Source organism: Eublepharis macularius, chromosome 3, assembly GCF_028583425.1.
Source record: "Eublepharis macularius isolate TG4126 chromosome 3, MPM_Emac_v1.0, whole genome shotgun sequence".
NCBI lineage: Eukaryota > Metazoa > Chordata > Lepidosauria > Squamata > Eublepharidae > Eublepharis > Eublepharis macularius.
The window spans coordinates 79,444,101-79,459,244 of NC_072792.1; the positions used below are offsets into that span (position 1 = coordinate 79,444,101).

A 15,144-nucleotide genomic window follows, 5' to 3' on the forward strand; every position below is an offset into this window, starting at 1 on the left:
TTTACCGCTAATAAGAAATTAACATACACTTGTATAGTGCACCGCCAGAGTAACTTAATTTCAAGCTGAGCAGTTGATACAGCCTTTCACCTTTCTATTTCCTGACAGCACATGAGATTACAACTGGTGTAAATAGGCCAAGAAAAGAAATTGTATATTTGGGATTTTTCTGCTTTTGCAAAAATAATATTAAATCTGTTTTATAGAAATACTACTTTTCAAAACTGTTAACTGACTAGAGGGGAAATGGAGATTTGGGAGTTAATTAAAATCTAAATTACATGCAACAGCTGTCATTTAGAGGTTCAAATATATATACTGTATATATTTCCCGCAGTTTATTGGAGGACAACAGAAAATAGTAAAACAGAAATATAAAAAGTAGCAGTGCACTTGTGGTATGTGAAAGATGACTGTTTTGTCTTCATCTATAAATCTGGAGTCCATGGAACCACATTCTAAAATGGTTTCTTTTTAATCCTGGAATCAGTGTAATTTTTGATAAAACATAGCTGTTCAATGTTTTATTCGCTTTGACTAGCATTTTCAGAATTCCATAAAACTGTACCAAGAAATTTAAAAGCCTCCCCTCATTAATATCAAGTAGGAGCAGAAGGAGAGTAAATGTCATCTGCTAAGTACAGTATGGTAATTATTTCTCTTTCTCTTTTGATGTGCAGCACTTTATTTTGTGCTCCCTGACAGTTGTTAAAGCTTGGTGAGCCAACCCCTCCAGCTGTTACTTGTCCACTGATCTATTTGCTTTTCAAAGCTTATCCTCTCCACTTCTGCCAAAGCAATTTAACTGCAGGGTCTTTGTCGAAAGCAGGATCAAACAATGAAGACTGCATCCAACTCCTTAGTAGTAATGGGCCAAAGACATTTTATGGAACTATGGTTTTTGTCTCCTCTAGCCATAACACCGTATAGGCAACAGCTCTCCAAACTAATTCTTATTAAATAGGCAAACTTGTCCAAGCAAAGGTGCCCTTTACTAAGAAACACTTCAAAACACTACCCTGTACTATATTGAATGAAGTCCTACACATATGCAGATTGAAAATACAATGCATACACCATCCTTTCTGTTTATCACTTATATATTTATACTTTTGCAATACCTCCCTCCCTCACTTATATTTATACTTTTGCAATACCTCCCTCCCTCAGTAATTCAAGTCTAAAAAAAAGTGTATTTATAAACGTATGTAAAAAACAAAGGACCAAGTATTTTTTCTCTTTCTTAATAAGAGATGAAATAATCAAAACACAGTGTTCAGTTTTGTATCAGAAAACTTCAACAGTAAAGTAAATTTAGCCCTCCTAGGAAATATTTTGATACCATCTCCCTATCCTCATCTGCCACTTCCTGCTTAACCGCTTTTTACATGTATTGTTTCATTCATACCTACATAAACAGCATGTTCCAACTAGACCACATTTACACATTTACCAACCAACTGAAGGAGAGGGGGAGAGAGAGAGAGAGCGCACTGAATTAAGTCAGTTTGAATTCCCAAAAGAAATCAAGCAGAAATGTGACCTTTTAGCATAGTGAATGAAAGGTATAGTCGCTTTTTTTCCTATAGGGGTCTTTCAACACACTGTTGAACAGTATCACACATCTTCTCTACACACACAAATGCATCTTAATTAAAAGGTTCTTTAGAGAAAAGAAAGAGCAAAACAACAGAATCGTGCGGTGGGCTTCTGAAACACACTGAACGATAGGAATGCAGGGATGGGCTGCGTACTGAAGAAGATAACAGATTTGTACCAATTCTGGGGCAACAAAATGGTTGCTTTGTTGTTTTAAATTTAAAGCCTTCTGTTTTGTTTCTCCTAACTTCACACCTGTACGGGAAAGAGTTAACCTTGGCATTCTGCAAATAACTACAAGCACCTGCAAGGAAAACAAGAGAAAACAGCTGGCAGGGAGGGCTATCAGGCTGCAAATTCCCAATGCAAAGATGTCTTCAGAAGTTTAATTTACCCTTAAGTATTTTGGCGTGCCAGCAGCGCCCAGCTCTGACAAGTGCAACATTCCCATTTTAAAACAATAACCACGGGATCGGTTCGAATAATAATTAAACTTACCCTCTGAGTTGCTCCCTCATTGTCGCTAACTATCCAGCGACTTGAAAGATAGTGAGAGAAAGAGAGCGCGACCGAGCAGACGTTGCCAGCCAAACGCCAACAAACCAGCACCACCGCGTAGCGAATAGCACTGCGGTGAGAGTAGTATTATCGGACTAAAGGCGTCAGGAGGGAGGGAAGGCTGCAGGGCTAGACAGGGCGGAGCTTTCTGTTCTTCGGCTCCACCTATTGAACCTGCAAACAACTGGAGAACTCAAAGCAATGGAACACTTTTGCTGGAAAGGAGAGGGGATTTATTTAAGGTAGAACCAGAAGATGTCCCCCAGCGTGCTACGGTTCCGTGAAAAATGTCAGAACCAGACAGCTCCTCCTTTTACCTAAAAAACAGTGATCTAAGCAAATATGATCTCATGTAACAGAACCAGTTAGTTCAATGAGGTTGGGATGGTGAATCCTGAAATGTAAGAGATGCTGTGCTCTGACAGAGAAAAGAGAAAAACACTCCCTGTGCTTGAATTGAATTCTCTGAGCTCCCCTGTAATCGTTACACTTCAAAAGGCGTTTTGTGTTTATTCGCTAGTCTTTTCTGACCTTGGATTTTCAGTGGCAAAGAGTAACTGGACAGGACAAAAGGATAAGACAGAATAAAGAGTTCTTGTAAGTACAGAGCTTTAAAACTATGCATTTTTGGATGAAATTATTTCCAATTACTTCAGTACCTTTAAAGACAACAAACGCATTTTAATATCTTCTGATGATCCAAGTTTTTGTAACACAATTCCAACCACAAATGATAGGTTGACAACTGCTTCCAAATGTTCACTCTATCCACTTAATCAAGGTGTGTGTGTGTCAAATGGTCCTTGTTCTTTCGATTGATATTTCCACTTGGTTAGTCATAGTCGTTTAGGTGGCTTATTTTGCTATGTGAAGGCTAAAATAAACACTATATTGGAAACAAGAATTAGCAAAGTGTGGCGCGTCTTTAGAAGCCAGCTGGGGCCAGAGACACAACAATGCACTCTATCTAGCAATGGAGAAAGTTTTGCATGTGGCTCCTGAGGGTATATGTTACCCCAGTTTGCTGGGCTCTGTCTTTGACTCATCGCAAAAAAAGAAAAACATTCATAACAGTTACTATTTGGCTTTTGGTTTTCTAGGCAGTGTGCTGCATGTAAGTACTGCTACTTTCTTGGGCAGTGTGAAGACATCTGGTGCAAACTGAAAAGTGTGCCCACCCCAATGACATCATACAATATGCTAAGGTGCATTTAGTTTGTTGAGGGAACTGACATGGACATGGCAGGTGCCTCTTGGAATGTGCCTCCCTAAGCTTGTGCAGTTGAACTGGGGCTGATGGGAAAAGGGTGGTGCCTGTCAACGTTATGTCTTTCAGGTGCACCAACACCATGTTTACCATGCATTCAGTAAACCAGAGTGTAGAGTGGACATAACTGCAGGTTGCATGCATTTGACGAGCTTTGTAACTATTTGAAAATATGCATACAGCCTTAGAGGGTTTCTTTTAAAAAGACACCTCAGAAAGCACAAAAAAAGTATATATCTGTATAATATAACGAACCACAAACCTCAAAGGAAATGATAGCGTTGACTTAAGAGCAAAATCCACCGCAATTCAGCTATAGCAATCCCAGTTTCAAATATAGAACATACATACATGCAATTTATGCATATCTGCCAAATATCCATATTTGAAATATTTGTGCTTGGAAAAAGCACATTTGTATTTGATGCAAGTTTCATTTATTGCAACTTCTTTCTTCAATTCTCTAAAACATTTTCAAGTAGCTATCTGTAATGCAAACTATCATTAGTATTTTATCAAGAAGTGGCAATTAATTAGAAAGTATCAAAATTATCCGATTAATTAGGAAGTATCAAAATGATCCACCAATACAAACCCATAACATTCCCATATTCAAAATCTTGTTCATGTAGATTCTTCCTGCTCTCTTGTGAGAGGTGGACCTCATAACATGTACAGTGGGGAATATACAGAACATTTCCTTTCATAGAAGAGAATGGAAGTCTCTTGTGTTCACAAATGACAGAAGCACGTCACAGTTGTAGCAGAACACGTGTGGGTATACATTTGCTCTCCTATTTAAAGATCAACATAATGGAAGAAAAACTTAAAATCATTTCCTTCAAAATAACTTAGAAAAATATATTATATTATAGAATCATGAAGTTTCAGATTCCTTTCTAGTTTGGGTTCACCTCTAATTGGATGTCTGTTTATACTTCAAATCAATAAAGGTTCAGTAACCTGAACCAGTTCAGTTCTAGTTCACAGTGAAAAATCTGAGTCATTCTTATTACATTTCTTACTTGCATACGTGGCTAGATGAAAATTACTATAGGGATGCCAGGGCACCTTACCCTCCCGGCAGGAGGGGGACCTGACACTCAATTTACTTGTCCTCTTCACATGCTACTGGGCCTGTGCAATGACATCACTCCCAGGAGTGACATTGTCACATCGCTCCGGGAGCGTGCCTGGGAAGCCTATTCTCCCATCTTTCCCCCACCCTGCTGGCCAGGTGAGTGGTGGGGGGTGGGTAGAGGATGGGAACAGGGGATCCTCCACTCCCACCAGGGGAACAGCAGCCCTAATGATATTGCACCCTAATAATTCAAACCAGGAGTTCAAAAATACTAGACAGGAAATACTATAATAGATATAGAACTGGAGCAAAATAAAGGAGTGAAGATGGAACAGAGGGAAGGGGGAAATGTGTTACTCTTGGATTACTTGACAATGAAATACATAACATGATATGAAATCATACAACATATACATTTTAAAAATCCATCATTTCTTGGGCTTACTCACATATCACCCTGCCTCAAGTGACCAGAGTATATTCTTCTAATAGTATCTTGGAGATCGCTGTCACAGAGTCTGAATCTCAGGAAGCAGAAATGGGTCTTCCACAAGCCAATATCTTACTCCCCTATAGGGTTGCCAGCTCCAGGTTCGTAAATTCTTGGAGATTTTAGGGGGTGGACCCTGGAGAGGGCAGGGTTTAGGAAGGGGGGATCTAAACAGGGTATAATGCCATAGAGTCCACCTTCCGAAGTAGCTGTTTCCTCCAGGGGAACTGATCTCTATGGTCTGGAGATCAGCTGTAATTCTGGAAGAAATTACTTGGCTCCACCACCTGGAGCCTGGCAAGACTACCATGTAATGCTGGGAGTTTTCCAGGCTATACTTCCAAATAAAATGGAGGGTCATCAACATGACTATGGTTTGAGTGTTGGATTAGGAATAAGAAAGTTAGGGTTCAAATGCCAGGCTACCATGCAGCTCATTGACGGTGGAAACCTAAATATACTTATAATGAGGTTTTCCTAAGAAAAGACCTGTCTAATCTCATCAATGTCTTTCTATATCTCCCCTCACCCATTTACCCTAATCAAAGCTATTCAGCAAATCTGACAACTTTCCCTATCCAGTGCTCACTAGGTCATCAAGCAGCCAGCCTATTGGGCCCACCACGTGGAAGCAAGAGCTAACACTCTTCTTGAAACTCCTGAAGCTCAAACACTTATTAGTGAGCTACAGAACAGACAGAACACAGTGCATACTCCGTTAATTTTGGACAAGCTATTAGATCTGATGACATCAGCCTTTACTTGTAAACCATCGAGAATCCAACCATCTCACTGCTCATGGTTCGACAATGAATGCAAGGAAATGAAAAAACTTACTCAAAGTAAACACTGAAGTTTCAAAGAATATCGTAACCTTTTATTGCTTCAAGAGTTTCTTCAAACAAAAAAGAAATATAAAGCCATGATCCATAGGAAAAAACACGAGGCTATCTATAATGGATGGAATGCCTTCATTAATGCTTCAAGGAATAGTAATTCCAAACAATTTTGGACACTGCTTTCCTTTATTCAACCCACAGTCAAGTTAGCTACTTTCTGTATTCCCCCTCCAGTATGGGAACAATATGTCTCTGCACTATATACATCTAATGATCCAGTGAATACCACGCCAAAACAGCCTGAGAATTTACCACCCTGGTCACCAACAAAAGAGGAAGTGGGAGGAATTATTAGGAGAATGAAGTCTGGAAGAGCCCCTGGGCCAGATTTGGTTCCACTGGAATTTTTCTCATCCAAACTCGATTGGTGGTGCGATATTTTAGCACCCATTTTCACTATCATTAACCAGACAGGCTAAATTCTGAATATATGGCGAAGAGCAATAATTGTCCCTATTTATAAGAAAGGGAACAAAAATTGGCCATTGTATATTATTACACCACCTGGCTAAGAAATATACAGTTGTTGCAAAGGGACGCCTGTATGTGGCTTTTATAGATCTACAGACAGCCTTTGATTCGATACCAAGGAAGCGCTTATGGGAAAAACTAGGGAAGATTTCGATGGACCAGAGACTTCTGTGGCTAATACAAAGGGTTTATGAACCCTCGGCTGCCCTGGTCCGTTGTAGTTCAAAAGGGCGTTTGACAAATCTTTTTCCTCTGCAGAAAGGAGTGAGACAAGGGTGTTTGCTGCCCCCTATTCTGTTCAACCTCTATATCAACAATATGGCTTGCAGATTAAATGATAAACAGTTCCATCCCCCTGTACTGTCAAATACTGCTATCCCAGTATTACTATATGCCGACGATACTGTGTTGTTATCTAGAACCCCAGTGGGTCTACATCAACTTCTATCCTCCTTTGCAGAATATTGTGCCTCAGAGGGTTTGATTATAAACTACAATAAATCCAAAGTGATGCAGTTCTCTAGATCCCTATGCCAGAAGAACCATCTCTGGCGTGTAAATGGAAATCTTATTGAACAAGTTACTATGTTCAAATATCTTGGGATTTATTTTCACTCAAATATCTCCTGGACAGCTCACACTAGAAATGCTCGAACCATAGCGCTTATAACCATGAAGGCAATAATTCATTTTTTTTATTCTAAAGGTGGACAATACATCCCAGCTGCCATCGTTGTCTTTAACAGCAAAGTAGGCTCGCAAGTTTTATACGGAGCACTGTGTGTGTGGTCATCAAGCAATATTTTCACTTATAGTCTATCCCAGATAGTCACTTCAAGCCTCTTCCAACTTATTCTTCTACCTCCAGAGAAATTACTAAATTATCATATTGTGGGGGAAAGACATCAGCTTGTCCCTGGGAATGTCTTGCACTATAATTGGGCTTCCCAGCCATATGTATGCTCTCTCTCTCTCTCTCTGTTAGCCTTGTATGTGTGCTGTATTTGAGTTATTGCCCTATAATCCCAGTTGGCGGAGATTCCTAGTTAACCTCTTTTGCTTGTCTCCTTTAATGCCAATTCCCCCAACTTTTTGGATAACAGCTCAGCTTACAATTGCAATGTGGGTGGCCTTGGTTCAGTTAATCTCTTTTAGCCTAACCTACAAGATGATTAGGATAGAAAGGAAAAACCATGTTCACCCCTCTAAGTTCCCTGTATAGGCAAGATAAAAATCAAATAAACAACAACAACAACAACATTCAATTTATATACCACCCTTCAGGACAACTTAACACCTACTCAGAGCGGTTTACAAATTATGTCATTATTATCCCCACAACAATCACACTGTGAGGTGGGTGAGGGCTGAGAGAGCTCTGGAAGAGTTGTGACTGACTCAAGGTCACCCAACTGGCTTCAAGTGGAGGAGTGGGGAATCAAACCTGGTTCACCAGATTAGAGTCCCACTGCTCTTAACCACTACATCAAACTGGCTCTATGTGATTTTGTGATTTTTAAGCTTAACCTGAAAGCTTAAGCTCTGCATACCTAAATATGCCTTCCCTACCCTTATGACTTATGTGAATCACTGAGGGCAGCACATACAAGGATATTAATACTGGCTACTTTTAAGTATACATGTCCTCAAAAGCTCCATCAAAAACTGAGATCGTGTTTCTTTATATTTTTTATGAGAATTTTATATCTTACGTCATCCTAACATAACATATTTCTCTGTTTTAAGGCAATTATAATCCATTTGAGCCTAAAGAAAAAGAGCATATTAGCAATCCATATAATTACATACATGTTTATATATCAACTATTTAAGTAACTTAAGGAGATGCAACTTTTTATTTCCAATTAATTTTCAAAACTTTCCAGAAATTTTCACAACTGTAGTGTGGTTTTAATCACCTGAAAACCTTGGTCTGTGTTACATATAACGTAAAGAGTAACTGCAAAATCAGTAGGCCCTTTGGAAGAAAATACACTAGAGGAAAATTATGTGTTAGTCAGCATGTGTTTATTTCTTATCCTTGTATGAAAGTTGAAGAAATGGCAAAACTGGATTACATATTCTACTAACATTTTGAAATACTTTTGAGTGTAGCATTAAACAGAAGTGAATTTTTTAAACCTCCCACTCAACATTTTATCCAGTACTTTAAAGTTTAGGCTCAATCATTTCTACATCTCTGCCTACTGTTATCATTTCTACATCTTTGCTTACTGTTATCTACTTCTAATAAATAGCTTAACCATACTGTGACAACTTTTATTTATACAGAACACTTCTAAATAAAAATATTTTATCCTCTTCCTTGGCCATGTGACAAATTCCAAAAGTGGAAACAAACTTATTCCTTTCCCTGTGAAAGGTGGAAATCAAGGGAAGCAGATTACCTGAAAAGTAATTAACTATGAATCAAAGCATTCTGATGTAACTGTTACAACATAACAGTGAAACCTTCAACGGTGGATTGATGCTGTCCTTTAGCATATTATCTTCTTTATCATACTAGGAATATAAAAACTAGTCTGAAATTCTGACACTTTACATAATCTTTTTTTCCCTCAGTAACAATAAAGCATTGTATTCAATTAGCCTCGCAGCAGGTGAACACTCCAGTTAGAATATCCATTCCCTGGCTTTCCCCCTATTTTACACCCACACAGCACCTAACAACAACAATAAAAAGGTAGGGAAATCTGTGTCATTCCACAATTCAAAGGAAATTTTTTGATCTTTACATCAAAATGTTAAAAACTGAAAAATAGTAACTGAAAGAATTCATGTGAAATTAAGCATGACTGATTTCAGCAAAGGAAAAATATATTTTTCATATAGATCTATACAGTCTTTTGGCTGATCCTCCCTACAAAATATTGTTTGCTTTATACTGGAAATGAGCAACCTTAAAACTACCCTAAAATAACAAATGTGGTGCTCTGCCCTACAAGAAATAAGATTACTTGAATGAGGATTAAGATGGGCATAATCATGTCTAAATATATATTTTTTGTATTCTCCTAAAACAGCAGATTGCACCAAGCAGATAACCCTGCAAGAATGTTTGAGTATCTGGAGCTGACATCTGTATATCCATCTTGTTTCAAAATTTGGGAAACCTAAAATCCAATGGTATTTATAGGACAATGTGTCAGGAAGCTGTATATGTATCTGTCTTGAACTACATTGTTAAAAGCTAAACATTTAAGAACAGGAGTTGTCATTTTTGATGCAAGTGATTAGAGATATGCACCAACCCCTGCCCCTCGGGTAATCTGGATCAGGGTTTCAGGGATAAAAAAATCCGGGATCTCTGAAATCTGGGGTAAATTCTCTGATACGGGTTAGAGAATCCTGGATTTAACCAGCCATTTTTCCCTATGGGGAAAACTGTCTGGGGGGGCTCAGAGAGCATTTTTAAAGCAATTGCCACCAAATTTGTAAGGAGCCTACTCTTGACTGTTTGTTGGGAAACAGACATGGAAGATTTTTATGCGCTTCTTCCTTCAGTGACCTCCCCATCAGCCAAAAAGCAGTGTGGCTATACAAATTAAACATAGTTAAATTGGTTAAAAATAACTTCAGAAAAACTTGATCACAGATCTCTTACATAATATCTGGTTTGGTTCTTACATTATAATCCTGGCTTTCCAATCCAAGAGGCTGATCAGGTTCGTAGTTCCAGCGCTGCTGTAGCATTGGGTCATTCACGACCACTTACTGCACCACATCCTTGAGGTTGTATCATATCAAATGGTTTTGTATAATTTACGTTTATGGGCCTTAAGTCTAGTTACTCACTACTAAATTAGCTACTTTGGGGATTGGCTAGAGATGCTTGAAAATTCAAAAGGTAAATGCCCTACAACTGTGAACTGTACCTTAAAGCATAGAATATTCCTTGAAAATGGGTTTTTTTTTCTGACAGAAATAAAAGTTTCAGTAGCTGCTCCAGGGTGCCTGTGACCTAGATAAACTAACTCAGATTGATAGCAGTAAACTATACTAAAATGTACTCTGTGGTGCAACAGAGTGAATATTATTTTGCTAGATACAGAAATAAAAAGCCATGCCCTGTAGTAGTGCTGGTAAACTGAATCAGGTGAGCATCATGATAAGTGGTGCCAGTGAACCAACCAAACGTATCTTAAAACACGAAAAAATTCTGAATTTGGGGAAAAAAACTGTGATCCACCCCTTCAAATGCTCTTGGTTGCAAAATAAGGTGCGCAAAATAAATAAAAATAAAAGCAAAAATAAAACACGTGTCTTGTGAACAAAAGTTTTCCTTCTCCTCTTTCTGAGAAATAAAACTGAATACTTACAATTTAAACTTACACTTTCACCTCTTTGTGAACATTTTTTCTCCCAAATCACTAACGTTTATACTATCTTCCTTTTCTGCACTGATTGTCCCTAATGCAAGAAACACACATGCATCTAGCTTTATAACAAACTCACAAAAGCAAATCTTTCCATTTCCCCATTATTCTTTATGCTTTCTGTTTTTCTGCTTCCAAATAACAAAATAATAAACAGTATTTTAATTCTAATGAATGTATTGCATTACTAAGAAAAATGCAATTAACTTTAGGGGATGGGGAGATCCTCTTGCCTTTAGTCACAATGTAACGAAAGTGTGCACAGAAATTTTATGCTAGACTTCTTGTATGGAAAAATGTGTATTAGCTAATATATTTTGAAAAATTGGAGAGATATGTTTTGTAGTGATAAAGGACACTTGAATGAAACCAAAGTCCTACATATGAACTGAAGTCAATAATAAGGACTATTTCAAGCAGTGCTATATTATGACAACTGTTTACTAGCAGTTGTCAGATAAGGCATTTTCTGTATAGTGAATATGCATCTACATTTACATTTGTGCAGTCTTTGTTGAAAACTGTGAAGGAAAGGTCTTGCATGCTCCATTTCCTTAAGTCCCAGGAAGAGGTCTGTAGCTGTCCTGGGTCTCTGCTCAGTGATATTACTGCCATTCCTTCTTTTATTCCCACAGGGTTTTATCCACTTTTCTCTGGGGGAAGGTTTGTCTACTCTCAGGGTCATTCTTTTTTTCCTGAGTCTAAAGGAAGAAATATAATTTAGCCTTTTGGCTTTCCTGGTCTCTCTCCCTAGGTGTGTCATTCTAGCTAAGGTGTTCGATGGTAAATAGAGATGGGCACGAAGTGGGGAAAAAGACAAACCCTGAGTTTTGTGGTTCATCACGTTCCATGAACCACAAATCACAAACTTTCATGAAATTGTCCCGTTTCATGAAACGGTTCGTTAGGTTCATGATTTGTCAGATCCCGGGGCCCTACGATGCCCTCTCCTTCAGAACCAGAGATGCCAAACTCACAGGGAGACTTCAGCAGGCTGTCCTCCAGCCACCCTCCAAGTTTGGTGAGACCAAGCTACAAATGATGAATTGCATGTGGAGAGCACTTGATTGTTCCTGCAGGTTTACCTGGGAAGTGCAGTCAGAGACTTCTCCTCTGTTTCCCTTCTTTATTTTTAAGAATGGATGGTGAAGTAGTGGCAGTGGCGGCCGCTGCTCGCCGCTTGCCACTGCTTCAGGATCCCTTCCCTGACTCTCTCCATCCCGTCCTCCTGCTGCTCTGACATGCCTTCCCACCCCCCTGCCCCCAAGCTCCCCATAACGGATCCTGAGCAGATCCACTCTGCTTGGCTTTTCCTTCGAGAACTTGGAGGCAGGGGGAAAGGGCATGTCAGAGCAGCAGGAGGACAGGAAGGAAAAGTCAGCAAAGAGAGCATGAAGAGAAGAAGACCTGAGCAGATCAAGCTCTTCTTGTCTTTTCTTCCAGCAGCAGCAGAAAGCTCTCTTCAGGCTCTTTGCTGACTTTTCCCTCCCGTCCTCCTGGCCTGTTTTCTGCCACTGCTGGAAGAAAAGTAGAGTGGATCTGCTTAGGTTTTCCTCTCTTCAGGCTCTCTTTGCTCACTTTTCCGTCCTGTCCTCCCATCCTTCTGCTGCTCTGACATGCCCTCCCCCACCTCCAAGTTCTCATAGGAAAAGCTGAGCAGAGTGGATCCGCTCAGAATCCGCTCCAGGGAGCTTGGGGTAGGGGATGGGAAGGTATGTCAGAGCAGCAGGATGAAGGGGGGTAGAGAGTCAGGGAAGGGATCCTGAAGCTGGCAAGAAGTGAGCAGAGGCAGAAGGAGCTGCTGGGGCTGCCGCTACCGCCACTGCTCCACCATCCCATTCTTAAATACGGAGAAGGGAAACAGAGGGGGGAAGGAGTCTCCGACTACAGTTCCCAGGTAAACTTGCGCAGACCCACCATGTGTAATTCGTCATTTATAGCTTTGCTCAGCTCTCAGGTTGGCAGGGACAGCTACCTATCAAAGTTATGTGGGCTAAGATTGGGGTTTCCATGGCAACAAAAGGTCTGCAGACATTCCAGGCCTATGTTGCTTAGGGAATCAATGGATCAGCACCAGCCTGTCTGGCATCATAAAGCATTCACGAATCAAACAAATCGTAGATTTTGTGAAAAACATGGCCCCACAAAATGTGTTTTTGCAATACATGAATCAGCCCGATTCCTCATGAAATTTGATTCATGTTTTAATCTGTACCCATGTCTAATGGTAAACCTTCCCTCCATTCTGGCCCGGTCCGCCTGCATAACTAAATGCTTAAGTGTTCGGTTCTTGGCCCTGTATTTTTCCTTTTGACGGTCTTTTACCAGCAATGCAGCTTATGGAGCATGTGTAAATTGCAGCCATAATTAGGAAAATATCAAGGTGAATTCTATGAAGGAGGGCATTTCTCCATAGACACTTTAGGCACAGATAGGTTACTTATAATTTCTTCTGTTACTCCTAGATCCTAGAACTTATGCAGCCAGAGATACAGAGGTATTTCTTCAAATATATCAGGAGCAGGAAACTGCCTAGGGAGGCTTAGGTGCCATTGGATGACAAAGGAACAAAAGGTTTACTTAAGGAATATGGGGAGACGGTAGAGAATCTGAATGAATTCTTCCATTTTTTTTTACAGGGTAAGATGTGGGGCATGTATCCATACTAAAGCCACTGTTCAAGAGAAGGATGTCAAATTGATGATAAATGAAGTTCTAGAACTGCTAGGCAAATTGAGAACTAATACATTTTCAGGTTCTGAAGGCATACACCCAACGGTTGTTAAGGAACTCAAATATGATATTGCTGATGTACTAACCAGTATATGTAACTAGTTGCTAAAATTGACCTCTGTGCCTAATGACTGAAAAGTGACCCATCACACCAATTTTTAAAAAGGGGCTCTGAGAAAAATATAAAAGATACTCAAGGCAAATTACTAAAGGTTTGTTTTGACATGATTAATAATATGGATTTAGTGGATGTTTGGAGACAAAAAAAACAGGGATTCAAGAGAATATACATTCTATTCAGAGAGACAGAAATCTTTGTCACATATAGATATGGTCTGGGTATCGAAAAATCTGGTGACCAAAATGGTTAAAGTGGAGATATTACCAAAGTCCTTTTAAGACCATAACCCTGTAAGTGTAAGTTACAGAACCAAATCTAATACATTTAGGTGGCAACTAAATGAATCTTTATTACAGAAACAGGCAATTGTAGAGGACTGTAAAAAAAGGCTGATTTTTTAAAATTAAATTTGAACAAGGCTACACATTTGAGAATGGTTTGAGATGCAAGAAAAGCATTTATAAGAGGCCACTTCATATGTCATAACTTGCAATTAAAGAAAATAAGCAGGAGAAAATGCACGGTATTCTTCAAGAAATTAAAAAAGAGGAGAAAGAATTAAAAAACGATGCCAGGTAATGTTAAGGTGCAACAAGAAATAAAATGCTGCAACAACAGCTATTGATGTTAACAGTAATGGATTTAGAGAAAAAACTGAATTATGCTAAGTAGAGAAATTTCAAATTTGCTAATAAACCAGGAAAGTGGTTGGCCTATAGACTGAGAAAAGAGAAAGAGGGGAAAAAATCTTAAAATTGCGAGATGGGAATACTATGGTAACAGAAAATGAGGCCATCCAAAAGACCTCTTTAAAGTATTGTTCAAAATTATACAGAAGACAGGATATTTCTTTAAAGAAATTGAATGATTATTTAACAGAAGCTACCTAAAATTACAAAGGAACAACAACAGGTGATGTACAGCCCAATAATGATTCAAGAAGTGGTGGAAGCAATTAAAAAGATGAAAACTGGGAAGTCACCAGGTCCTGGTGGACTATCTGGCCGATATGATAAATGATTTGAAGATGAGATCTTAATACTATTGCAAAATACAATGAATTCAATTTTATTGGGAAGAAAGATGCTAACATTACACTGATACCCAAAGAAAGGCAAGATTTGACACTAGCAAAAAACTATAGACCTATTTCATTGCTGAATAATGACTACAAACTATTTACCACAATTTTAGCAGAAAGATTTAAGTATGTTCTCAAAGACTTTATTCATGAAGATAAAAGTGGTTTTTTACTCAAAAGACAGTTGAAAGTCAATGTCAGAACTGTATTGGATATAGTGGAATATTTGGATAAACACAGGCTGTTTCCCCACGGTCTAAAAATAGCGATACTCATGGAAGGCTGCTGGCTTCCTTGCGTGATTTTTGACGCCATCCATTTACAAAATGCCACAAATGTGATTTGTGGCATTTTGTAAACTGATGGTGTCAAAAATCACACAAGGAAGCTGGCAACCTTCTCTGAGTATCGTGCTATTTTTAGACCGCAAGGAAACAGCCACAATGA

The 15,144-nt window shown here is 39.0% G+C and overlaps 1 protein-coding gene across 4 annotated transcripts in view; it reads right to left on the reverse strand.

The window, feature by feature from the left end:
• DMD (dystrophin) overlaps positions 1-15,144 on the reverse strand; it is a 2,144,806-nt gene that overhangs the window by 146,792 nt on the left and 1,982,870 nt on the right. For 2 of the 4 annotated variants that reach the window (XM_054973285.1, XM_054973284.1), the window contains exon 1: positions 2,098-2,199. The exons of the other annotated variants lie outside the window; for them this stretch is intronic. In XM_054973285.1, coding sequence (XP_054829260.1) covers positions 2,098-2,117 — 20 coding nt within the window. In that variant the 5' untranslated portion in view covers positions 2,118-2,199. Of the gene's footprint in view, positions 1-2,097; positions 2,200-15,144 lie in introns of those variants that run through there. 4 annotated transcript variants of the gene reach the window in all.